This window comes from Pocillopora damicornis, chromosome 2 (assembly GCF_964200805.1).
Source record: "Pocillopora damicornis chromosome 2, jaPocDami1.2, whole genome shotgun sequence".
NCBI classification, from domain to species: domain Eukaryota; kingdom Metazoa; phylum Cnidaria; class Anthozoa; order Scleractinia; family Pocilloporidae; genus Pocillopora; species Pocillopora damicornis.
In genome coordinates this window covers 19,326,304-19,352,456 of record NC_142671.1, presented here as the reverse complement: position 1 = coordinate 19,352,456, position 26,153 = coordinate 19,326,304, and the positions used below count along the sequence as shown (strand labels likewise).

General features: G+C 39.0%; 2 protein-coding genes and 2 pseudogenes across 2 annotated transcripts; 3 read left to right on the top strand and 1 right to left on the bottom strand.

The window, feature by feature from the left end:
* The first annotated feature begins 4,288 nt into the window (after positions 1-4,288).
* LOC149050210 (DELTA-alicitoxin-Pse2b-like) lies at positions 4,289-5,863 on the top strand (annotated as a pseudogene).
* Positions 5,864-8,175: 2,312 nt separating this feature from the next.
* On the top strand, positions 8,176-9,270 carry LOC113680284 (DELTA-alicitoxin-Pse2b-like; annotated as a pseudogene).
* Positions 9,271-13,011: 3,741 nt separating this feature from the next.
* Positions 13,012-14,803, top strand: LOC149050209 (DELTA-alicitoxin-Pse2b-like). Its single transcript, XM_089197804.1, has one exon. The coding sequence runs from the start codon at positions 13,084-13,086 to the stop codon at positions 14,605-14,607; it is 1,524 nt and encodes a 507-aa protein (XP_089053930.1). The 5' UTR covers positions 13,012-13,083; the 3' UTR covers positions 14,608-14,803.
* Positions 14,804-22,205: 7,402 nt separating this feature from the next.
* LOC113680285 (uncharacterized) lies at positions 22,206-25,984 on the bottom strand. Its single transcript, XM_089197808.1, has 3 exons — positions 25,203-25,984; positions 24,511-24,666; positions 22,206-23,718 (listed from the first exon to the last, which is right to left on the bottom strand). Exons 1-3 carry the CDS (start codon positions 25,534-25,536, stop codon positions 22,835-22,837), a joined length of 1,374 nt encoding a protein of 457 aa, XP_089053934.1. The 5' UTR covers positions 25,537-25,984; the 3' UTR covers positions 22,206-22,834.
* Between the last annotated feature and the right edge of the window lie 169 nt (positions 25,985-26,153).

The following is a 26,153-nucleotide window of genomic DNA, read 5'->3' as shown; positions in this document are numbered from 1 at the left end:
TTCAAATTTACCGGTCCTGCAGATGAGATCGACCTTATTTTGTGCCGAGCGCACATATGTCGGCCCCTCTGTAGTTTAAGGTTTTAAACGGTAGTTGGGTCTGTTAACAGTGGTTAATAGTACCACTCCCTTATGCAAGCCCCACCCATTGGCCACGGAACATAGCACCCCAGCCTAAAATAAGCCACACATCCCCACCACTGCGTTTTGTAGCATAGTGTTTTAAAAATCTACAAATTAAAAAAAACACCTTTATCTAACTTAAATGTAGTTTAAATGTTTCATTTCTTAACCATTTTATCCCTATTTTCGATACGTTTTGACTATTAGTATAGGTAATCACATGATTTCGAGTGCAATTTGGAATAAGCACGAGTAAGTTTTTTCAAAGAGTAACAAAATTGCATGAGCCCGTAGGGCGAGTTTAATTTGTATTCTCTGAAAAAATTAACAAGTGCTTATTTATTCCAAATTACACGAGGAAAATCATGTGATTACGTATTAATAATATACATGAAAAAATACAAGATAGCTTATCACAGTTATGCAGAAGCAAAGCGCGCGCATCACGTGCAAAAATAATGCTGGGTCAGCTCGTAATCTTCGATTTCCTTGGCAATTCCCTTCTCTAAACACCACTTTTTCCAAACCGACAACCAAAAAGCAGTGCTTTTTACAGTTTTTTCGTTGTTAGAGCTGTTTTTCAGCTGCTGTATTGTTGTTGCGGTGGCGAAAGAAAACCTTCTTAAAAAGCCGGCAAATGCTTCCCTCGCAAATTTTCAGCATATCCAAATGTTGCGATATCCAAGGCTCGCATGCGATTTGCTATCTGTGAGTTTCTTTGATTATTGACCAATCGGAATGTCTGGTTTGTTACTTCTTTGCACTGAATTAACCCTCTTCTGCATTGAATTACTAGAAAACTGCATTAATCTTAACCAATCAGAACTGAGTAATTTTTTCATTTAAACTATTATACTTGTAATGACCAACGGTCCGCACTGGCTGTTGTCTATAAGATCCGCCAATTCGTCTTCAAGTTTAAACAAAGCTTCTATTACCATTATAACAGTTTTCATCCTTGTAATTATTACTAGTACCATCATCATCATCATCATCACTGTGACTATCATCATTATCATAATCATAATGAGTATAGACTTAGTAAGATTCCCTGATACAAAAACAGGGAAGAGAAGATTCTCTTTTGACTTGAACTTACTTTCTAATCAATCTAAAAGTTTCCTCGCATTGGTTTAACTTTTGGACCGTTTGAATAATCGATAGGGTGAACTTACGAAAAGGTTGAACCTTGGCGTGAAATCCATTAACTTAACTGAGTATAGATGCCTACCTGTTCGCTTTCTTTTAATCATTTAACTCATCCGGTTACTAAATTACCTACGCTTTTGTCAGTTAAGGTTGCTGTTTAACAAAAAAAAGGTGTTTTCCGGAAAAAATCGTCCTACGCGCGCTACTTTTAAAGAAACCATGGAAAACTATATATCACTATAAAGCTTTATAAAGAACAGATTAAAATTCACAAAAGTTCCCAAAAATTTTGTTTGGGTTGGCGCATGCTAGCTTTTAAGCTCAAAACCGACGGTGTTTGCTTCACTGAATTACCAGCTTTTGCGTTCCTGCGGACCTCCAAAAAACATAATAGGCTAACAAAAAATTGACGCCTTTTTTAATATTCTTTTTAGTTCCTGAGAATATCGATTTTGAAGTTGGACATCAAAAAATGTTTTGGTTCTTGTTATCCTCTGGGACGTCCAAAGAGAAATATTTCGAATTTCGTAAAAGCCTCAAATACTTTGGGGTGCTAAAAACTGCCGAAAATTCTGGCCAATTTTCATAAATATCCAACATACCCTATTAATTCGTTAGAGAAGTAGTAACTCACCTTTCAATGCGGTCATGCTGCCGACCAGTGAAACGCAACATCGAAACCTGGCAAGTTTCGCGAAAAAGAAATCCTTTGATATTCCCGGAAACAGAACGAAAATTGGACAAAGGAAGCTTGAGAAAAAGAAAAACTTAATTTCGATTTCTTAGGCATAGGTTCTCTCGCGACTATTCTCTTTCTAGCTGTTTTATGAATGCTCTTAATACTAAACGTTTAGCGAAATGTGCCCGAAATTCCCTTTGGTTGTACAATGCAATACGCGATGTAAATAAAATATGCAAATCTAGATCCCAAACGAAAGCCCGCGGAAAACGTCAACATCCAGCGGAAATTCGGTAACACGGCTGTCCTCGGATTCGGCAGCCATTGTGCACGACTCAAAACTCAAAAACTCAAATCGCAAACGAAACCTCAAACAAAAACCAGTTCATACCTTCCTCCCATCTTGGTCGCCAGCTGAATAATTACAGTCGCAGTTTTAGTCGCATTTGGGAGATTTTAGTTATCGCTCGTTTTTCAGTTCAGTCGCCTTTAGGAGATTTTCGTTATTGCTTCCGAACAAGACCTTTCCGATAATGACACCCTTCACCCTAAGATACAGGTTCCCTTGTTCTTTCAGCCGTATATCGCGTTCTTTCAAAGATTTTCTCATTTTTTCGACAAATTAAAGTTAACTGCCCGACTATACAACAAAAGATCGCAATGTTGAAAATTTAGACCAGATTTTGTCGATAATAACCAAAAAAGAGTTTTCTTTTAACCTCTGAGCTGCCTACATGCAAATATTCCTGTGACCTATGACTTCTTATTGAAGCTCAGTTCTAGCATAAAAGCCAAATACATCTCATCACACGCAAAGTTTATAGACTCTAACAGACAGAGCGTCCTGGAGGAATCCACTCCATTCGGTAGGTAGATAGCAACGCTTCGTACTTGAATAACGGCACTCTTCTTTTAAGTTCTACCGGCTTTACAATAATTCAGCAAGAAAAATATTGTACCTCAAGGGCACCTGTATACATGTAGTGTTCGAAAAGCCAGCCTGAGTAGGTAGTATAACAATATATTCGGCTTATCTCAAATACTTGACAAAGAAACATGTATACGTTGTTTTAAATACATTAAGGTTTGGAGTGTTACTTTTGATGAAGCAATACTGATTCAAACTGAACTTCACGTTTGAAAGGTGTTTCGTTTCCAAACTTACGTCCAAGTTAAAGTCAAAGAAAGTGTAATGGCAGATTATTAGGGTTTACAAGTTGGTAGGGTTGATCGGGTCCCGGTACTCGTTTGAAAGCTGCGGTAACATGTTTGGATCAAGATTTCCTGATCAGGACTCGCACTTATCTTTATTACCTGTTAAAATTGCAATTAGTCTTTCCCACATCAAAATATTGAATTAAAAGTTTAACAGCACAAAGAGAACTTAAGAAGAAAATTTTTCCAATCTGATTAAAAGATATTCTGTCACTGGACTGATACTTAAGCGCGTGCGATAGTTTCATTTTCTTTTCCTCTTGTTTTCCATTGGGCGATATTCTGTTCAGGACAAAATGTGCAATGTAATGCGAGGCAATCATCTTTAACGATGTCGACTTTTACGAGAAGCTGTCGATTACGGAGGGTTTGATGGCATTACCTTGTAATCACTACTTGTTCCTGTTCATTTAAGCATTTTCACTTTTGCTCCTGAGTTTCCGTTGGGTTTTAAGATTCGCAGCCGTCAGATATCATGTTACAAGTAGACTAAATCAAAGTGACAATGAGTCCAGCTCGTGGAGTTTAAGGGTTAAGGGAGGCTAAGGAAGGATCGTCACTTGTAATTCGACATTCAGTCAACTGGTGGCCAGTTGTCGACTAACTATTTGTGACATCGTGAACGCGTATCTATCAACAGCCCACCGGCAAGTCAACTTCGTGACGATGGTGAAAATATCAATATACCCAATTCTAGAGACAGTTGACATGGTAAAAATGTTAGTCAGACAAGGTCCTCGCCCTAGTCCCCCAACCATTTTGGCTACTCTGAATCGCTCCTTTAATTTTTCAACCTTCCGTTGGCAATTCCCTATTTCTATATTCACGCAAAATTAGAACCTCAAATACATGATCTATTTTCAAATCGATGCCGAGATTTTGACACGGTAACCTAAAACGCTCAGTAACGTAACCTCGTTTTGAGATCATGACCAACATTCTGTGGTTTGACACACTGCTAGATATAGAACCGGTAGAGGTATAAGGCTTTAAAGGTTTGGCATTAAGGAGTTCTGAGAAGTATGATTAACCTTTAACAAATACTATTAAAATTATTGTTATCATTATTATGAATATCATTGCCAAACCAACTACTCTATGAGGAAGTGGATATGAAAACAAAATGCTTTTCAGTTAATTAATTTGAACCTGTCTTTGTTTCACAGATTTGTACATTCTCACAAGCATTAAGTTAGAGGCGCTCTGTATGCAGGAAATCGTGTTTGTCTCCCTGCTACTGTTGCTTTGCGTGACCCTCGCATTTTCTGAAGCCACTAAAGCTACCACTGGTGAATCAGAGCGACTCGGAAAGGTGGTTTACCTCCCGGATATAAACATATTAACCGACTTTCATGAAAAAGAGAATCGCATCTTTGAACCTCTACCATCAGAATGCTTCACCAAGGAACCCTTGATTTCCTCAAGCAGCAAATTCGATTACTATAAAAGTACCAAGGAATTGTATCAGTCACTTGCCACAGAGTCAAGCCTGAGCGCCTCGTTTACCTCTACGTTTACTTTGAGCACTACTGTATCAGCGGCAACAAAGAGAAAAAGCTCAGAGAAAATGGAAGTGGCATATCTTTGATCAAGGAGGCGTAGATAGAAAAGATTTAAGTCCACAAAGAATGCTAAGTGAAAGAAAAAAAGTCCACCCTGGTTGAAGATTTCCTGGACTATTTAGAGAACTTGCCATTAATGGTTGAGACACCTTGGTTTCACAATTCTTGGAAAGAATATCGTACTTTCCTAAATAAATATGGCTCCCATGTCATAACATCTGTGAAGCGCGGATCAAGGTTCCAGCAAATGGTCTTCGCAGAGAGCTCTGAATCGTATAGCGAGAGAGATTTCCAGGTGAAAGCCTGTGTCTCGGCTGCAGGCCCCACGTCTGTTGGAGAGCTTGGCGTTTCTGCTTGTTCTAATGTAGACATCAATGAAATGTCCAAGGCAAGCAAGATGAGTGTTAACGAGATACGGTTCGTCAGGGGAGTACTAAGGGCAACAAATAGCGAGCTGAATAATGGAAAAGTGTCAGCTAAACTGATTAAGAAACTTAGGAAGGAAGCTGATAAGGAACCTTCACCTATCCAGCATACCTTCATGCCGATCTCGAGCATATTACAAAGCCGCTTTAAACCAGGATCTAAGAATTACATCCGAGCAACAAACCTTGACTACTACAACGGTTTCTTAAATTATGGTTGTACCTACAAGAAAATCTAATCTGTTGAACTTCAAAAATTCGACTAAACCAGAAGATCAAAGAAGTAACGTCCAGAATTCGAATGTTCAATCGCAAAGGAAGGTTGCCATAGCGACAATGATTGTCACTACGTGCTTGGTGTCTGGTGCAATTGCGGAGGAAAAACGTGCGTTCGCCACAAGTCGGAGAAACAAATCCCCCCTAGTTCCAAGGAAACTGCATTTATGTACACGGCAAAATGGGACTGGAAAGGATGCGATTGGAAAGTCTTGGGGTCATGGTGTGGCTGCTACAACAAAGATTTCCATGAAAGGCACGTTGTGTGGTCCTTACCTGCCACCTCAAAAGATGTCGGTAAACATAAAGCACCTGGTAACAGAACCTACAACGAGTCAAGTGATCCTGTTACAGATTTTGTCGACAAGAACCTAAAAAAGAGTTTTCTTTCAACCTCTGAGCTTCCCACATGGAAATATTCCTGTGACCTATGACTTCCAAATGAAGCTCAGTTCTATCATAAAAGCCAAACACATCTCATCACATGCAAAGTTTACAGACTCTAACAGACAGAGCGTCCTGGAGTAATCCAATCCATTCAGTAACTAGACAGCAACGCTACATACTTGAATAACAGCGCTCTAGCCTTAAGTTCCCTTTGGTTATACAATGCACTACGCGCTGTAAATTAAATATGCAAATCGTGATCCAAAACGAAACCCCGCGGAAAACGTCAACACCCCGCTGGAGGTCTTTCCGATAACGACACCTTTCGCTCTACGGTACATGTTCCTTTGTTCTTTCAGCCGTATCTCGCGTTCTTTTAAAGATTTTGCCATTTTTTCGAAAAATTAAACTTAAGGGCTTTCTCGGACTATACAACAAAAAGATCTAAAATTTTAAAAATTTGACCAGATTTTGTCAACAATAATTTAGAAAAAGTCTTCTTTCAACCTCTGAGTTGCCTTCATGCAAATATTCTTGTGACCTATGACTTCTAAATGAAACTCAGTTCTATCATAAAAGCCAAACACATCTCATCACATGCAAAGTTTACAGACTCTGACAGACCGAGTATCCTTGAGGAATCGACTCCAATCGTTAGGCAGATAGCAACGCTGCATACTAAAATAACGACGCTCTTGTCTTACGTTCTACCGGCTTTACAACAATTCACTAAGAAAAATAATACAGATGAAGTATTTCGAAAACCCAGCCTGAGTAGGTAGTGTAACGATACATTCGGCTTATCTCAAATACTTCAAAAATCATGTATACGTTGTTTTAAATACATGTAGGTTTGAATGCTCTATTCAAAGTAGTAATTCTTGGAGTGTTACTTCCGTAGAAGAAATACTGATTCAAACTGATCATCAGGTTTGTAACGTGTTTCATTACCAAATTCACGTCCAAGTTAAAGTCAAAGAAAGTGCAACGACAGATTATTAGAGTTTACAGGTTGATAGGGTCCCGGTACTCCTTTGAAAGCTGCGGTATCATGTTTGAATCAAGACTTCCTGATCAGGACTCGCAGTTATCTGTATTTCGCGTTAAAATTGCTCTTAGTCTTTTTCTCCTTAAAAAAAATTGAATCCAAAGTTTTACAGCACAAAGAGAACTTGAGAAGAAAATTTTGAGACAGCAGAGATAAGGGTCGCAGGTAATTCAGAAAGCACGCGTTCTGGAACAGTCATTTTTTCCAATCTGATCAAAAGATCTTCTGTCACTAGCCTGGTACTTGAGCGCGCGTGATAGTTTCATTTTCTTTACTTCTGGTTTTCCATTGGGCGTTATTCTGTTCGAGACAAAATGTGCAATGTAATGTGAGGCAATCATTTTTAACGAAGTCGCCTTTTTTGAGAAGCTGTCGATTACGGAGGGTTTGATAGTATTACCATATAATCACTACTTGTTCCTGTTCATTTAAGCATTTTCACTTTTGCGTCTGAGTTTCCAGTGGGCTTTAGGATTCGCTGCAGTCAGATATCATGTCACAAGTAAACTAAATCAAGTAACAATGAGTCCAGCTCGTGGAGATTCACTCGTTGTCCGTATTTTTCATTTTACCTGATAACGTCTTAGCTTGCACGATGAAAATGACATTTAAATCCTACCCCTCTAAAAATAAGTAAGCTGTTAACCCTTTAACTCCCAAGATCACATTGTTAATTCTCTCTTCAAGCTGCTACACGTTTCCTTGTAAATAAGTTACAAGAGTTTTGGTGTTAGATCAAGATTAAAACTTCTACCTGAAACGTTTGAGACTTCTCACTACCTGATTCCTGGATATTGTATATATGTATATATATATTATGGAGAGAAGTTACATGTAAATCACTTCTGGGGGTTAAAGGGTTAAGGGAGGATCGTCACTTGTAATTCGACATTTAGTCAACTGGTGGCCAGTTGTCGACTAACTTTTTGTGTGATAGTGAACGGGTATCCATCAACAGCCCACCGGCAAGTCAACTTTGTGATGATGGTGAAAATAACAATATGCCCAATTCTAGACACAGTTGATAAGGTAAAAATGTTAGTCAGACAATGTCCTCGCTCTAGTCTCCCAACCATTTTGGCTACTCTGAATCGCTCCTTTAATTTTCAACCTTTCGTTATCAATTCCCTATTTCTAAATGCCCGCTAAATTAGAACCTCAAACACATGCTCTATTTTCAAATCGATGCCGAGATTTTGACACGGTAACCTAAAACGCTCAGTAACGTAACCTCGTTTTGAGATTATGACATATGAAAACAAAATGCTTTTCAGTTAATTAATTTAAATTTGTCTTTGTTTCACAGATTTTGTGCCTTCTCACAAGCATTAAGGTAGAGACGCTCTTTATGCAGGAAATCATGTTTGTCTCCCTGCTACTGTTGCTTTGCGTGACCCTAAGATTTTCTGAAGCCAGTCAAGCCACCGATAGTGAATCAGATGGATTCGGAAAGGTGGTTTACCTTCCGAAGATAAACTTATTGGCCGAATCTCGTCAAGAAAAGAATCGCATGTTTGATCTTTTATAATCAGAATGCTTCACCGAGATACCCTTGAAGTCGTCAAGGAATTGTATCAGTCACTGGCCACTAAGCGCCTCGTTAACTTCTACGCTTACTTTGAGCACAACTATATCGGCGGCAACAAAGAGAAAAATCTCAGAGAAAATGGAACTGAGTGGAATATCTTTGATCAAGCAGGCGTTGATAGAAATGATTTACGTCGACAAAGAATGCCTTGCCAAGGACAAAAAGTCCACACTCAAAAGAGGATTCCTCGACTATTTAGAGAACTCGCCTTATCGTACTTTCCTGGATAAATATGGCTCCCATGTCATAACATCTGTGCAGTGCGGATCAAGGTTCTAGCAAATGGTGCTCGCAGAGAGCTCTCAATCGTATAGCGAGAGAGATTTCCAGATGAAAGCCTGTATCTCAGCTGCAGGTCCCACGCCTATTGGAAAACTTGACATTTCTGCTTGTTCTAACGGAACCAGCAGTAAAAGATCCAAGGCAAGCAAGATGAGTGTTAGCGAGACACGGTTCGTCAGGGGAGGACTAAGGGCAACAAATAGCGAGCTGGCAAATGGAGAAACGTCAGCTGAACTGATTAAAAACTTATAAAGGAAGCCGATGAGGCAACTTCACCTATCCAGTATACCTTCATGCCAATCTCGAGCATACTACAAACCCGCTTCAAACCAGGATCTAAGAATTACATCCGAGCAACAAACCTCGAGTACTACTACAACGGTTTCTTCAATTATGGTTGTCATTACGTGGTTGATGTCTGGTGCAATTGCAGGGGAAAAACGTGCGTTCGCCGCAAGTCGGAGAACAAATCGCCCCTAGTTCCAAGGAAACTGCATTTGTGAACACGGCAAAATGGGACTGGAAAGGATGCAATTGGAAAGTCGTGGGGTCATGATGTGGCTGCAATTGAAACATTTCGCGATCAGTTAGGTGGAATGTTGAAATACAAGTCCAGTTAGAGTGTTCAAATAAAGGAGAGCGCATCCACAGCAGTCAAACTCATTATTGTCGAGAGGAAAGGGAAGGGATTACATATAGCAAACATTTTCAAAGATGGAACTGTTGCTGGTACAATTTCTGTGGCTACGTTAATTTCTGGTGAACACTGAATTAACAAACTGTTTCGTTCATTGATCCGGAGTTAAAAAGACCTGATACACAAATTTAGTCACAAACACCTTAAGCAATACACAACCTCCTTAGTTTCCATTTTGAGTCCACATGAGGAATCGAACCTCAAATCTCCAGATTCCGCGCTCCGATGTAATACCACTGAGCCAAACAGACTCTACGGTGAGCGAGGTCTATTACGAAGTTCATATAATACGCGTCCTGGATACTGCTAGGATCGGTAATGTCGATAGCGTCATGTTTGTAAATAGAATAAGACAGATATTAAGTTTTCAGCTCGGTAAAGGGTTTTTTTCTTTGTCCCATGCTGGTGACAAGACGAAAAACATCTTTAACTAACTTAAATGTAGTTTAAATGTTTCTTCTTATAACCTTTTCATCACTATTTTCTTTACGTTTTGACTATTAAACTTTTAATAACCAACGGTCCACACCATCTGTTGCCTATAAGGATCCGCTGATTCGTCTTCAAGTTTAAACAAAGCTTCTATTACCATTATCACTGTTTTCTTCCTTGTTATTATAATTAGTATCATCATCATCACTGCGACTATCATCATTACCATCATCATAATGAGCATAGACTTGGACTCGAAAAAAAGAACTTATCTTCGATATTTTAGGCCTAGGCTCTCTCGCGACTATTCTCTGTCTGGCTGTTTTATAAATGTTCTTAATAGTAAACATTTAGCGAAATGTGCCCGAAATTCCCCTTGGTTGTACGATGCAATACGTGATGTAAATAAAATATGCAAATCGAGATCCAAGACGAAACCCCGCGGAAAACGTCAGCACCCCGCTGGAGGCCTTTCCGATTATGACACCTTTCGCTCTACGGTACAGGTTCCATTGTTCTTTCAGCCGTATCTCGCGTTCTTTTAAAGATTTATTCATTTTCTCGACAAATTAAACTTAACTGCTTTCCTCAACTAAAGAGAATGAAAACCAAATTATACGAAAATTTGACCAGATTTTGTCGACAATAACCTAAAATGAATTTTGTTTCAACCTCTGAGCTGCCCACATGCAAATATCCCTGTGACCTATGACTTCTTAATGAAGCTCAGATCCAGCATAAAAACCAAACAAATCTCATCACAGTTTACAGACTCTAACAGACAAAGCATCCTGAAGAAATCCACTCCATTCGGTAAGTAGATAGCAACGCTACATACTTGAATAACGGCGCTCTCGTCTTAAGTTCCATTTGGTTGTACAATGCGATACGCGATGTAAATAAGATATACAAATCGAGATCCCAGACGAAACCCCGCGGAAAACGTCAACACCCTGCTGGAGGCCTTTCCCATCATGACACCTTTCGCTCTACAGTACCAGTTCCCTTGTTCTGTCAGCCGTATATCGCGTTCTTTTAAAGATTTTCTCATTTTTTCGATACATTAAACTTAACTGCTTGCCCCGATTAAACAACAATCGAAATTTTGAAAAGTTTGACCCGATTTTGTCTGCAATAACACAAAAAGATTTTTCTTTCAACCCATGAGCTGCCTACATGCAAATATTCCTGTGACCTGTGCCTTCTTAATGAAGCTCAGCTCTAGCATAAAAGCCAAACGCATCTCATCATATGCACAGTTTTCAGACTCTAACAGACAGAGCGTCCTGGAGGAATCCACTCCAATCGATAGATAGATAGCAACGCTACATACTTGAATAACGGCGCCCTTGTCTTAAGTTTTACCAGCTTTACAGTAATTCACTAAGAAAAAATACTATACATCAGGGGCTCCTGTATACATGAAGTATTTCGAAAAGCCAGCCTGAGTAGGTAGTATAACAATATATATTCGGCTTATCTCAAATACTTAAAAAGGAAAAAGTATACGTTTTTTTAAATACATGTAGGTTTGAGTGCTCTATTCAAAGTTGTAATTCTTGGAGTGTTACCTCCGATGAAGCAACACTGATTCAAACTGAACACCACGTTTGTAAGGAGTTTCCTTTCCAAATTTACGTCCAAGTTAAAGTCAAAGAAAGTGCAATGGTAGACTATTAGGGTTTACAAGTTGATAAGGGTTAATCGAGATCCCAGACGAAACCCCGCGGAAAACGTCAACACCCTGCTGAAGGCCTTTCCGATAGTGACACCTTTCGCTCTACGGTACAGGTTGCCTCGTTCCTACAGTCATATTTGGCGCTCTTTTAATTCGGTAAGTAGATAGCAACGTTACATACTTGAATAACGGCGCTCTTGTCTTAAGTTCTACGGCTTTACAATAATTCACAAAGAAAAAATAATATACATCAGGGGCACCTGTATACATGTAGTATTTCGAAAAGCCAGCCTGAGTAGGTAGTATAACAATACAGTTGGCTTAACACAACTACTTAAAAAAGAAAGTTATTTGCGTTGTTTTAAATACATGCAAGTTTAAGTGTTCCATTCAAAGTTGTAATTCTTGGAGTATTACTTCTGATGAAGCAATACTGATTCAAACTGAACATCACGTTTAAAAGGTGTTTCCTTTCCAAATTTAAGTCCAAGTTTAAGTCAAAGAAAGTGCAATAGCAGATCATATCGTTAAATTATGGTATTACCATATAGTCACTACTTGTTCCTGTTCATTTAAGTATTTTCACTTTTGCGTCCGAGTTTCCGGTGGGTTTTAGGATTCGCTGCTGTCAGATATCATGTCACAAGTAAACTAAATCAGAGTCGAGCTCGTGGAATTTCACTCGTTGTCCGTACTTTTCATTTTACATCATAAAGTCTTAGCTTGCACAATGAAATTGACATTTAAATCCCACCCTTCTAAAAATAAGTAAGCTGTTAACCCTTTAACTCCCAAGATCAGATCGTTAATTCTCTCTCATGGCTGCTACACGTTTCCTTGTAAATAAGTTACGAGAGTTTTGGTGTTAGATCAAGATTAAAACTTCTACGTGAAACGTTTAAGATTTCTCATTACCTGTTTCCTGAATATTGTATGGATATTATGGGGAGAAGTTACATGTAAATCACTTTTGGGGTTTAAGGGTTAAGGGAGGATCGTCACTTGTAATTCGACATTCAGTCAACTGGTGGCCAGTTGTCGACGAACTATTTGTGTGATGGTGAACGGGTCAGACAAGGTCCTCGCCCTAGTCTCCCAACCATCCTGGCTATACTCTGAATCGCTCCTGTAATTTTCAACCTTTCGTGATTAATTCCCTATTTCTATATGCCCGCAAACCTAGGACCTTAAATACACGATCTATTTTCAAATCGATGCCGATATTTTCACACAGTAACCTAGAACGCTCAGTAACGTAACCTGGTTTGATTCGGTGGTTTGACACACTGCTGGATATAGAACCAGTATAGGTATAACGCCTTAAAGGTTTGGCATTAAAGAGTTCTGGGAAGTATGATTAACTCTTAAGCAATTACTGTTAAAATTATTGTTATCATTATTACGAGTATCACTGCCAAACTAACTACTTTATAAGGAAGTGCATATAAAAAAACAAAATGCTTTTCAGTTAATTAATTTAAATCTGTCTTCGTTTCACAGATTTCGTGCCTTATCACAAGCATCAAGGTAGAGACACTCTTTATGCAGGAAATCATGTTTGTCTCCCTGCTACTGTTGCTTTGCGTGACCCTCGCAATTCCTGAAGCCAGTCAAGCTACCGATAGTGAATCAGAGGGACTCGGAAAGGTGGTTTACCTTCCGAAGATAAACTTATTGGCCGACTTTCATGAAAAAGAGAATCGCATCTTTGAACCTCTACCATCAGAATGCTTCACTAAGAAACCCTTGAAGTCCTCAAGCAGCAAATTCGATTACTATAAAAGTACCAAGGAATTGTATAAGTCACTGGCCACCGAGTCAAGCCTGAGCGCCTCGTTAACCTCGACGTTTACTTTGAGCGCTACTGTATCAGTGGCAACAAAGAGCAAAAGCTCATTGAAAACAGAAGTGAGTGGCATATCTTTGATCAAGGAGGCGTTGACAGAAAAGATTTACGTCGATAAAGAATGCCTTGTGAATGCCAAAAGATCCACCCTCGATGGAGGTTTTCTGGACTATTTAGAAAACCTGCCATTAAAAATTGAAAAGCCTTGGTTTCACAATTCTTGGAGAGCATATCGTACTTTCCTAGATAAATATGGCTCCCATGTCATAACATCTATGAGGCGCGGATCAAGGTTCCAGCAAATGGTCTTCGCAGAGAGCTCTCAATCGTATAGCGAGAGAGATTTCCAGGTGAAAGCATGTGTCTCGGCTGCAGGTCCCACGTCTGTTGGAAAGCTTGGCGTTTCTGCTTGTTCTAAAATAGGCAGCAATGAAATATCAAAGGCAAGCAAGATGAGTGTTAGCGAGACACAGTTCGTCAGGGGAGGACTAAGGGCAACAAATAGCGAGCTGGCAAATGGAGAAACGTCAGCTGAACTGATTATAAAACTTATGAATGAAGCTGATGAGGCACCTTCGCCTGTCCAGCATACCTTAATGCCGATTTCGCGCATATTACAAAGCCGCTTTAAACCAGGATCTAAGAATTACATCCGAGCAACAAACCTCGAGTACTACTACAACGGTTACTTAAGTTACGGTTGTACCTACAAGACACTCAATGGTGTCGAACTTCAAAAATTCGACTACACCAAAGGATCAAAGGAAGAATATCCAGAATTCGAATGTTCTATCCCAAAGGAAGGTTGTCATAGCGACAATGACTGTTACTACATGGTTGGTGTCTGGTGCAATTGCGGGGGAAGATCATGCGTTCGTCACAAGTCGGAGAAACAAATCCTAGGTAGTTCCAAGGAAACTGCATATATGAACACGGCAACATGGGACTGGAAAGGATGCGATTGGAAAGTCTGGGGGTCGGTATGTGCTTGCTACAACAAAGATCGCAATGAAAGGAAGATTGTGTGGCACTTAGCTACCAGCTCCAAAGATGCTGGTAAACATAAAGCACCTGGCAACACAACCTACGACGAGGCAATTGATTCTGTTACAGGTCAAGCGGAAAGAATGGCAACACCTAACACTGCCGAAGATGCTGCCGAGCACATGGCGAAACATCCAATTCAAACCCAACTGAAGGAAGAGGAAGAGGAAATTTAATGTCTCTTATATCACATGTAATCACTTAAATGGGAAGCGCCTAATTAAGTTATAGAGAGAAAAAACCTGGTCTTAAACAACAGTTGGCCATTCGATCAGGGATGGACAGCTGCAATTGAAACATTTCGTGATCAGTTAGGTGGAATGTTAAAATACAAGTCCAGTTAGAGTGTTCAAATAAAGGAGAGCGCATCCACGGCAGTCAAACTCATTATTGTCGAGGGAAGGGAAGGGATTACATATAGTAAACATTTTCAAAAATAGAACTGTTGCTGGTACAATTTCTGTGGCTACATTAATTTCTGGTGAACACTGAATTAACAAACTGTTTCGTTCATTGACCCCGAAGTTAAAAAGACATGATATACAAATTTAGTCACAATCGCCTCAAGCGATACACAAGTTTCGTTTCCATTCATGACTTTAGCTGGGGTGAAATAGTATAGCGAAATAGAGAACAAGCAACGAGCAGGGGTGTAGTGCTAGCTAACCATTATGAAAAAAGCGCAGGGCGGAACAACTTGTGTGTGGGGACCATAACAGCTAAAGCCAGTGAGAGTTGCGCGTTTAAAATTGTTAGAGGACATTTCGGCCGTCAGTAATTTTCCTCGATTTTACACGTTTCTCAGCAGTATCGATAATAATATCTCCTTGGCTAAAATAACCTTTAGAGAATTCAAAGAGTAGTTCTCAACATCGATGTATTGTCAATGGCTCCCTGATGTCGGCTAACGGGCAGACAACTCAAGCAGTTCGAGGCTACGTGATGTCAATTATTATTTGATACGGTTATTGATCTCTTAATCGACTAGAGCCGATTTTGGCTAGATTAATTTTATCACGAGAAATGTTCCAGTAATAGTGTAATTTGCTACCTTTAGTGATCCCCTGAATCTGTGCTATAGAACAAGCTCACTCACCTTTCATTCTTGTGTTGTGTCCATTGATGTTAGGGGGCTGGTTTCCCTTTCTTGACAGACGCTTTACCAAATTTTTTTGATTTTCATTGAATCTGATTCTCCCTGAAGAATACACTGTCTCTTTTCAATCGGTGGAACAATTGCCTTTGCCTCTTGAACATCATTTCACTAAAAAATGGATCAAATATAAACTCAATCTGCATACACTGGAAGTTCCCCAGTATTCAAAGGGCATGCATATGTCCACACTCTGATATAGTGGTGTTTTTCCCATTATCAACACACACCTATTACAAAAAGTGACCGAGCCCAGTAGCTGTCAATTGACATTTCACTGTTACTTGACACTAATTTTTCACTCTACATTACCATCAGGACAATATTAAAACCTTTTACATCCTAACATCAGTATTCTCTGCACTGTTTTCTGTACATTTCCTATGATGCTCCATGCTCCTGGGGGGGGGTGGGGGAATAGGTTAAATGTGAAGGGCAATAGCATGCAAAAAAAGAAAAAAGCCAATATTTCAAGGGTTATTACTGCCCAAGAGTCATATGTTGCGTGGAAGGAAACAAAAAAATTTCTACTACACAAGTAGGACACTCTACTTCTAGACAATGGGAAATGTATGGAAACCATCTTGGTACTAGAAAGCATGATAAGTTTCATCCAAATGGCCCCTCAGGTCACATGTTCACTTTAATGTCTACACTTTATAATGGTAATAGGACTGAAAAAATTAGCAAGTGCTTGTTTATTCCAAATTGCACGAGAAAAATCATGTGATTACGTGTTAATAATATACATGGAAAAATACGAGATGGCTTATCATAATTAAGCGTTAGCAAAGCGCGCGCATCAAGTGCAAAAATAATTTATTCAAACCGTGCGTTCGGTCAAAACAACCGCGTAAGATCAAAACAATAATATGCAATGATATCTTCACATCTTTAAGGGGCAAAAAAGTTCAGAGTCCGGCTAAACAGTTCAAGGAATTGTTCAGTCTGTGTCCAAATCACTTGCGATGAAATGGAGACGTCGTTTCCGAGGTTTAACCATGTTTGTTTTTAATTCCGGCGTTGGATCGCTCGAGCAAAGTGTTAAGCTGAGTCGACTCGTAATTTTCGATTTCCTTGGCAATTCCCTTCGTTAAACACCACTTTTTTCCAAACCGACAACCAAAAAGCAGTGCTTTTTACAGTTTTTTCATTGTTTGAGCTGTTTTTCAGCTGCGGTGGCGAAAGAAAACCTACTTAAAACGCCGGCCATTGTTTTGCTCGCAAATTTTCAAATTTTGGCGCGACATCCAAGGCTCGCATTTGATTGGCTATCTGTGAGTTTCTTTGATTATTGACCGATCAGAATGTCTGATTTGTTACTTTCTTTGCAGTGAATTAACCTTCTTCTGCACTGAATTAACTCTCTTCTGCACTGAATTACCTGAAAACTGCATTTATCTTAACCAATCAGAACTGTGAAAATTTTCCATGTATATTATTAGGTCTGTAATCACAAAAGTGATTAAGAAAATCAGACAACCGCTGAGCAGGAGTCTGATTCGTCAATTGCGAATACAATTACAGACTCAATTTGACGAGTCCTGTTGCCAATTAATCATAATTGTTTCAATTTTCTGAAAACAAGAAATACATTTAGGACAAATAAGGGCAGTAGAGACAATGTCGAAGCAAAAAATTCTTCAACTTTAGAAATTCCACAAATTTTTTAGGATTGTGAAGTGTTTGTTGCTATGTCTATTGTGATAAATTCTGTGATTGGTGGATTTGACTGAGAGGACTAAAATTTGATTGGCTGCTTAAACTGTCTGATTACAGCCAACTGTCCGATTACACTATCCGATTACAACTCTACAGAATGATAAGTGAAAAAAAAGTAGCTAATGCACCAATCATATTTGAGGAAATTGTCATGGTTATGATTAAACTTGTTACCATGGCACAAATAGAAAACACCCTCACTGAATTACATAGATCAAACAAAAATTACCAGTCCCTCTTTGATACCAATGAGGTCATGGCACTTGTTTTTGACCCATGAAATGAAGAAATGAAACATGCTGTACCCCCGACATAAGTGAGATAGTTCTGGTTGAACCTTAAACTGAGCATTATTCTGCTCAGGATTTGATTATCTTTTAATTGCCTTGCAATAATGAAATCTAAAATTGATGAGAAGAATATGTAAAAAATACCAGTCTGTCTTTGTTACTGATGAACATGAGAATATTAAACATATTTTCGCTTCTCTTTTACAAAAACAACCCTGACTACATTTAAGAAGAGCTATAAGATGCTTGGCCACCAGTAATCTATGTCTAACATTTATCATTTCGGTACAATGACTGATTTGCTTGTCACTCACAGTCTCACTCAAATTATACGCTAAGTAATTGTTGAATCACAGAAACCAGATTCTCAAGACAAGCAAAAAAGTTCACAACCACACCATAAATAATCTTAAGATTAAAAAAATTTTGAGTGAGACTTGTTTAAGATCATAACTTATTGAAACTACTGTTAAAGAGTTGAATTTTTCTTCAACTTTCTTTGAAAAGTAAAAAATATATATGTTATTCACCAGATGGGAGGTCTGTATTAGGAAAAACTGTGCCTGAGGTCTTGGATACCACCCAAGGCCAAAGGCTGAGGGCAGCACACAAAATAGAGGGCACAGTTTTTCCCAATGTGGACCGACCTTGGCTGGTGAATAACATTTTCATTTTTTTTCTATAACCTAACAAATAGTTGCAAAAAGAACCTGACCTGCTGTGAGTGGGCTGAATGGGGAGAATACTACCCACTCTTGGAACCCATCAGACGGCAGGATTTGTAGAATACCACCTGCTCACGAACTGAGAAAAAAAAGATTTTATCATAAATTTATTTTGCAGCATAATATTTTTCACTTGATGCAAAAACAAAGTTTCCCTGATTGAGCAAGTTCTGTGCAGCTCTGCAAATAATTCCATGACTACAAATGATCCAAAATAGGATGCACAAGTCTTTTACCCAAATCAGTCCCTTGTCCATGCCTGAATTGGAGCTAACAAGTTTGCAGCTAGAAAATTTTTTGCTGAAGTCTAAACTAGTGCTTATCAGCTAAAAATGACTTCACATGTATTAGATCTTTTGGAGTTCTACCACACTCTGTCAACTGATCTCCAACTAAAGCAGTTATAGAGGGGAAAAACTTATCCCATGTGCTAGGATAGCCCTATTAACCTTTTAACTCCCATGAGTGACCAAGACAGAATTTCTCCTTACTACATCTATACAATATCAATTATGGGATAACTGATTGATCCCATACTAAATTCTCCAAACTAACTTAATAAGAATCATTTAGCAGACAATAAGGTGAATTACTAATGAGATTTTGGGAGTTAAAGGGTTAAATGCCCAGGTAACTTTGGCTGTCTTATCAGTACCTTTGCTGTTACTATAACAATATTAATTATTGTTCACCAAAGTGAGGGAAAATATCCTCCACTTTCCCTGGTACTAGGGTGAATAATTGTTTTAGTACATACCATTGAAGCTGGATTACAACAGACTAAGACATTATAAATTTTTTTCAAATGCTTATACAGTTTAAAATTCCACAAGCTACACTCTCCACAGGTCTAAGCAAGCTCTCTTTGTACAGAAAGAACTTTCCTTTACTAGGTTATGTCCCTTTATGGTTGACAAATAAAAATCTTAAAGTTTTTAACTTGTTTGGGTGTAATTTGTTTAGTTAGTGTTAGAAAATCATCTTGTTGTTGATCATTTTGATGGTCTGGAAAGCATTTAGTTCATTACATTGTAAATATAGCCTGTACTCTTTAGTTTTCATTCAAGGCACTGGACTTTTAAATTTTGTCTTGAAATTATAATTTGGAGCTATCAACATACCTACTTTGAAATTCTATTGAAACAAACTACCAATCATTTTTTGTTCTTAGTGCAACTTCCACTTTTACTGGTGAAATTTCCTCTCCTGGGTCTCAAGAAAAAAAGGAAGCCAGTTTGTTTTTCTTTGGTGGCTACGAGGTGAGTATCTCTAGGCTTATCACCTCCAAGCAAGCCAACCAGCATGTTCAAACAGACTATTTGCTTCAAAAGAGAAAAATAATAGTTTGTCTCACAATGTGGTCACTTTGGACGTGGATTGTGATGTTTCAACTGCATACTGCCTGACTTCTTCAGGTGATGAGGTTGATTGAGTATGCATCATCTAATTATATGCTGTTGTTCTCAGCTGTGATTGGTACATCATTTGGATCAGTTTCCCCTCTGTGGTCTGCTGCCAAAAGGCTCTCCTGCTGTTGTGTGCTTTTGTCCCTGTTGATGTTGCTAAGGTGAAGTCATAGCTGAATTGCCTCTTTTACCCTGCATGTATAGAAATGGGGATACAGTCAAGAAACTTTACTTTAGTTCCAGAGAAGGTGGCATCTGGCATTATGGGCATGCTATGAGATGGCTGAGGCCTGCATTTTAATGAGTCAGATATCCCTTTTGTGTGCCTTGATTCTCTCCTGCATAGGTCTGCCAGTTTTACCAATGTAAACCTAATCCCACACTCACAGGGAATCCTGTGAATCCTGCATAGTCTACAGGATTTCCTGTAAGTGCAATAAGGTTAACATCAGTGAAACTGGCAGATCAATGCAGGAGAGAATCAAGGAACTTGACAGGCATATCCCACTTGCAAAGGCATAGACCACTGCCACCCAGGAGCATACCTACAACACCAGGAACTGCCTGCTCTGGAATGAAAATAAAGTTTATTGATTGTGATCCCCCATTTCTACACATGCAGGGTAAAAGAGGCAATTCACATAACACCTCACTCTAACAACATCAAAAAGGATAATGGAATTAAAATCCCAGAGGCCTGGAAGCTTACTATCAAAAAACACAACAGCAGTATAGAGCCATGCAACAGAGGACCTCAGAGGGAAACTGATCTGAAAGCTGCACCAATCACAGCTGTGGAATTCAATCCAATCACTGCTAAACACAACAGCATATAGGAGATGCATACTTGATTGACCTCATTTCCTGAAGAAGACTAGCAGTATGCAGTCAAGATATCACAATCCACATTCAAAGTGACCATATCATGAGAGAAACGATTATATTTTTCTTTTGAAGTGTTATTTACCAGGATGAATAACCATCATCTATTTTACTACATACAACATTTGCTTATTTGGCTTATGTACAAGAAGGAAATATATGAATGCCAACAGAGCAGTCATTAATACCTTGCATCACAGAAATGTTTTTCTCATCTATTGTTTAAGTGATAAAACAATCTCATTGAGCAACTTGCAGCACAACATGGTGTTTCAAACACAAAGCTCACTTTTATGAAAGGCTTAAAGCAAAATAGAAATTCAACAGAAATTCTTCTTTTCCCTACTTTTACCTCTTTCACAAATTTCAATGAACTATTCAGTATTTTACACAAATTTTGACCGATACTTATTTATGTGTGTTATTATGAAAAATTTGCATGGGAAATCTGTGTGTCCCTGGCCAAAATTTAGCTCTCTTTTCCATGAAAAATGTTTGAAATCTGTGCTAAAAATGCTAGAGGAACCCTAATGCAGTTATCACTGTACACAGCCTCGATTGTAAACAATCAATCATGGAATAACCAGTTACCATTTCCGAGAAAATGAGGTGGCGCAAGCCCCTGTTTTACAGCAAGGATAGGTACAAACCTCAGATATGAAACTTATCTGTATTCTCGTGCACATAAGTTTATTTTTACACAATCAAGGTGTTTGCACGAAGCCCCACTTTAATTGAATTAAACTGAAACTTTTTCGGAGCATGAGTATTGAAATTTCAGCCTTAACAGTATTAACCAAATATTATAAAATAGTACTTACTTGTGTCTATAAATGATCTTAATATTGATTCAGTGCGGTGGTACTCCCTTAAGATCTTTAAAGATAACGTTGTTTTTATCACTCAGGTTGTTACAGTCTTAATCCGGCCGCAACGTGGCCGCTCGATCGCCGCCACGGTTGACGGGATTGTTGCCGCCATATTTCAAAACTTAATTACGCGCCCGCAAGTAAACCCACAGCGGATTTTCTTTCAAAAGCAAAGAATGAAAAGTGGACTTGCGGACTCGCGCGCTGGGTCCAGGAGCAGGGAAACACAGCATCCAAGTAAGACCTTACGTGGGTTAGCTTCCCGGTCAAATACCTAAAAAACCTTTTCTAGAATACTGTTTGTTTCTTTTTTTCATTCAAATACAAATATTACTGACATCCATAGCAAAGTTAATCAGTTGATTATGAATTAATGATTTCATGAGGAAAATGTTTGATGACATTGTGTAAATTGTTGATTGTTGTTCAACTGTATTAGTTTATTGCTAATGAGTTATTTTTGCCCTTTTGTTAATAAATTGCTTTATCTGAAAATAATTTAGTCGTTACAGTATATGCCTGGAGGAAATCCTTCAAACGCCAATATAATCACCATACTCATTGTTATAATTATAATCGACCATTGCTGTCGACTCTCCCAGTGCTCAGATTTCACAAATTACTGGTGCGACAAACGCAGAGGAAACGTTTTGATGACGACAAACGACATTCAATAACATGAAAGTTTATTCTAACCATTAGACTCTCAAAAGAACTTCGTTTAAACCAATTCCACAATTGTCATGAGTAAGAAACATTTACCATTCTTATTGTGTATTTGTTCAATTCTCTGGACTCACTCTAAATTCCAATTCAACCTGGAAACGGTGGGCAAAAAGAGTAACCTCGTGGAATGTCCATTGCTAATTCCCATTATTATTAACATTATTATTATTATTATTATTATCATCATCATCAGTGTTATCATTATTACTATTATTATTATAGTACGTAGTTACTATTACTATCATTATTACTATTATCAAAGAACTTGTCAGACTGCGAATGGAAAGTCCTGAAAGACACCGGCTTTAAGTTGTTGCCACATCACCCTCGTAGATGAAGCATGAAAGTAAGCTGCTTAACAAAAGATTCGACGTCAGTAAATCAAGTTGAGACAAACAGGATGCTTCTCGGAAAAAAGACATTCATTTTTTGAAAAAATTGGTCTGACAAGTCAGTTCTGACAATGGGTATGTGTTTGGTAAGAATTGGGGAACAACTGGCTTTGAGAAATTCTCGTCAGTCTACACCTTGAAGAGTAACATTGCACCGCGATATCAATAAGTACTTCAGAAAATTGCTGTATATTATCTTATAACAGGCCCATTCATAGAAAAAACAGTTTACAGGATGTTATTCTAAGATTTCTTCGATAGTTATCATTCCATAATCAAACATATTTCCACCAGTAATTGCTATACAGCTTTCACCACCGCAATATGAGCCCCCGCCACCCCCTGCTTGCCGACTCCCTGTGCCACTTCCGCCTCCAGAATATCCCCCGCCTCCACCTGATGCTCCATTATCTTCCGCGCCCCCTCCGCCTCCACCATAACCACCCATAGTCCCTGGGAATAGTCCTCCGTTGCTCCCCGAGTTCATCCAACCTGCTTGTCCCCCGGCCCAGGTACGGTCAAGTGATCCCCCGCCATCACCGTTGGCGCCATACCTTCTTTTACATGCTGAACCGAGCCAGCCCGCGCCTGCTCCTCCGTGCCAGTTTCCACCATAGGTATTACATTCACCTGGTTGACCATCTTTTCCCCCTTTTTTGATTCGCAACGGGCTTAAACCATTGGATTCAGTGCCGTCTTCTCCAGCCTGACCATCAATGCCATTAAATCCCCCAGATGCACCCCCTCCCCCTCCAGCTGCCATCAAAAGTATTTTTTCCTGTCCTACCGTGTAAACGAAACTTCCTCCCCCTCCCCCGGTGCCGGCATTATCTTCCACTGACAAACCCAATTCAGCTGCTGTCTTACTGGTTCGCATCCCACCTTTCACTTCTACTGAATTACCCCCTCTCTTTCCCACCACAAGGACTAATACAGTTCCTTTTGAAAGACTGAAAATTCCTTTAATCTTGGCACCTCTACCACCAAAGTATGTCCCAGGTCGATATCCATAATTGTAGCTGTGAGTTCCGCCTCGTGCTCCGTAGGCAGTGATTGAATATCGAGAAGTACTGGGAACTGAATATCCTTCAGTTTTGCCTACTCTGGTATTTTTGTCTCCGACTGTTAAAATAAAATTTTACGAATCATTTTATGCTGGCGCAGATCGTAGCTAAATAGAGGAGGTGAAAAGATTCAGATAATTTATCTCACTCACAATTATTAGGACTTCAATTCTATAGAAACTGGTTGAAAAATGATCAGAAAGATTGACTATAAATTTCAATAAAATTTCACCAGTTTGCTTATGGATTTTCCAGTCTGAATGCTCCTCTAGGTAAAGAAGTCCACGAAATGTGTGCTTTTCCAAGTATAATTATCTAAAGTACTAAAACAATACAATAATGGCTCGTGTGGAGTAGGTATAGTCACTGACTGCCTTGGTGAATAAAGGCATCAGCACCGGTTAAAGTCATTTGACTTAAAACAGCTGGGGCTAAGTTTTTGATAAAGCTTAATGAATAGTAGCACAAGTTGATAGCGTTTTGCATTTGAAAGTGATAAGTAAATTGGTAATGCATCGATTATGCTGTCCAAATCCTGGTTATCTGTTCAGAAATTCACCAAACCTCTCTTTAGGCCCACCAGATGAAAAATGCCCATGAGGTAGTTATAACATGTAATTCTTTAAGCGCTTATTGGCTTCGTGTGATATTTTGCAATGATATGATAATAGTGATGTTATGGATTTACGACAGACAATGGAAAAAAGCTTTGGAAAAGCGTGTCATTGTGATTCATGCCTATGCGGCCTTGTCAAAGGCTTTCCTTACATTCTGTAGGTATACGTCTCTCTTCAACTAGTAACAGCGTTAAGGCTTTTGTATGAGAAAACTACTGTTTGAAAAATCTCACCTCGAGACGGCATGGCACAGTAAGCATACGACGGCTGTGTCTTACTGGAGTTATCTGGTTTTAGCCAATAGTAACCACTCAGATAGTAGTCGCCTTCACTCTCTTTTATCTCTTGGCAGGAAAATGCAGGTAGCTCTTTGATTGATCCCAGTTTAACTGATGATAGAATAGCAAATCATGTCTTAATGTAGCGAGGGCAGATGAAATAACACAAACAATTAGCCCTTTATTGACCGCCGCTCTATGGTACAGAATGATTAACTGATTAAACAAAGCTGTTTGTCAATTCCGGAAGATCCGCTTTAAGGGGGTAGTTTTCGGCAGTTATAGACATTAATAGACATTTAGCTCCTAGCTGATCAGCAAAACATCTCGTCAATAACATTTCTCCTGCAAATTTAACCTCTGTTGATGTTGAGTAGCTGGAGATATCCAACCAAAGTTGAACACTTATTGGAAAGGATAAGGTCTTGATACCACTGATTTGGTCCTTGACTGAGAAAATTAAGGGGCAGTCGTGCTTGAAACTTGAAAGTTGTTCAAACTGCTCCCTCCCTTCTCGATCGCTGAGTTAAAATTATTATTACTAGCGCGATTTCTCCAAGTTGTACTCCACCAGCCAAGTCTGTATTGCTATTCGAAGACAAAGAAAATTCAATTAAAAGAGCTACATTGGTGCTTTCCCACTTTACCTGGATTTGTAATTCGCTTCAAGTAGAACCGATGGCTATCTTCAAAGAAATGCCCTGGGCGTGCATCCTTCGTGCGGTTGTTAAATTCGCACTGTTTTGTGATCACGTAGAAATTGATACTTTGGCAAATAATGTCCGCTTCACATGCTTCATAACACTCAAGAGGAGTCCTATTCCCAAGAGTCCGGTAAGTGAATCCGATAAGCGCCTTACCCAGGGCGGACTGTTCGGTGCGACAGTGATCGTCGGAGTCGCAAGTGGCCGATCTTGCGTTGGAAAATTCCCCAACCATAGATAAAACTACGATAGGGAGGAACCACGTGATCGAAATCATCTAGTAAAGCAATAACAGGGGCTAAATATTCCCTAAAAGGAAAAAGCTTTCTAAGACAAAGTTTTGCGTCTAATTTATTTAAGAATATTTGCATTATTCCTCTAAAGAAAGGTGTTTGTTTAAATTCATTTACCCGAATAGTATTGGACAAAGAAAGTTCCACGAGTTGGACCCTTCGGATCTGTGACCCGCGTACTTCTGTCACAGGCTCATGCATAAAATATAAACCAAAACAAATTCGTTGTAATTTAGGCCAGTTTACATGCCATATACTTTACATAAATTGAATCGAGTTTGAGCCTGTCGAATCAACAGCTTTAGCTATCTTAATTTTATAGAATCAATCGTGGAGCCGACCTAGATTCTGGTTAAATTCGGTTCAAAAAAAGAAAAAGGCGGATTTATAGAATGATTTATGTTTTGTTCAGTCCATGTAATGTTAAACGCAACGTACGGCTATTGAAAGCTAATCCAGGGTCGTAATCCAAGTTAAACTTTAAGTGATGAAAGGCTGAACAGAAATAACTTAAATTAGTCGCTTCGAAGTAGATCAGACACAGCACTCATCCCAATCTACTGAATTCGATTCGTCTTAAGCAAAGTTCGACTTCTCAACA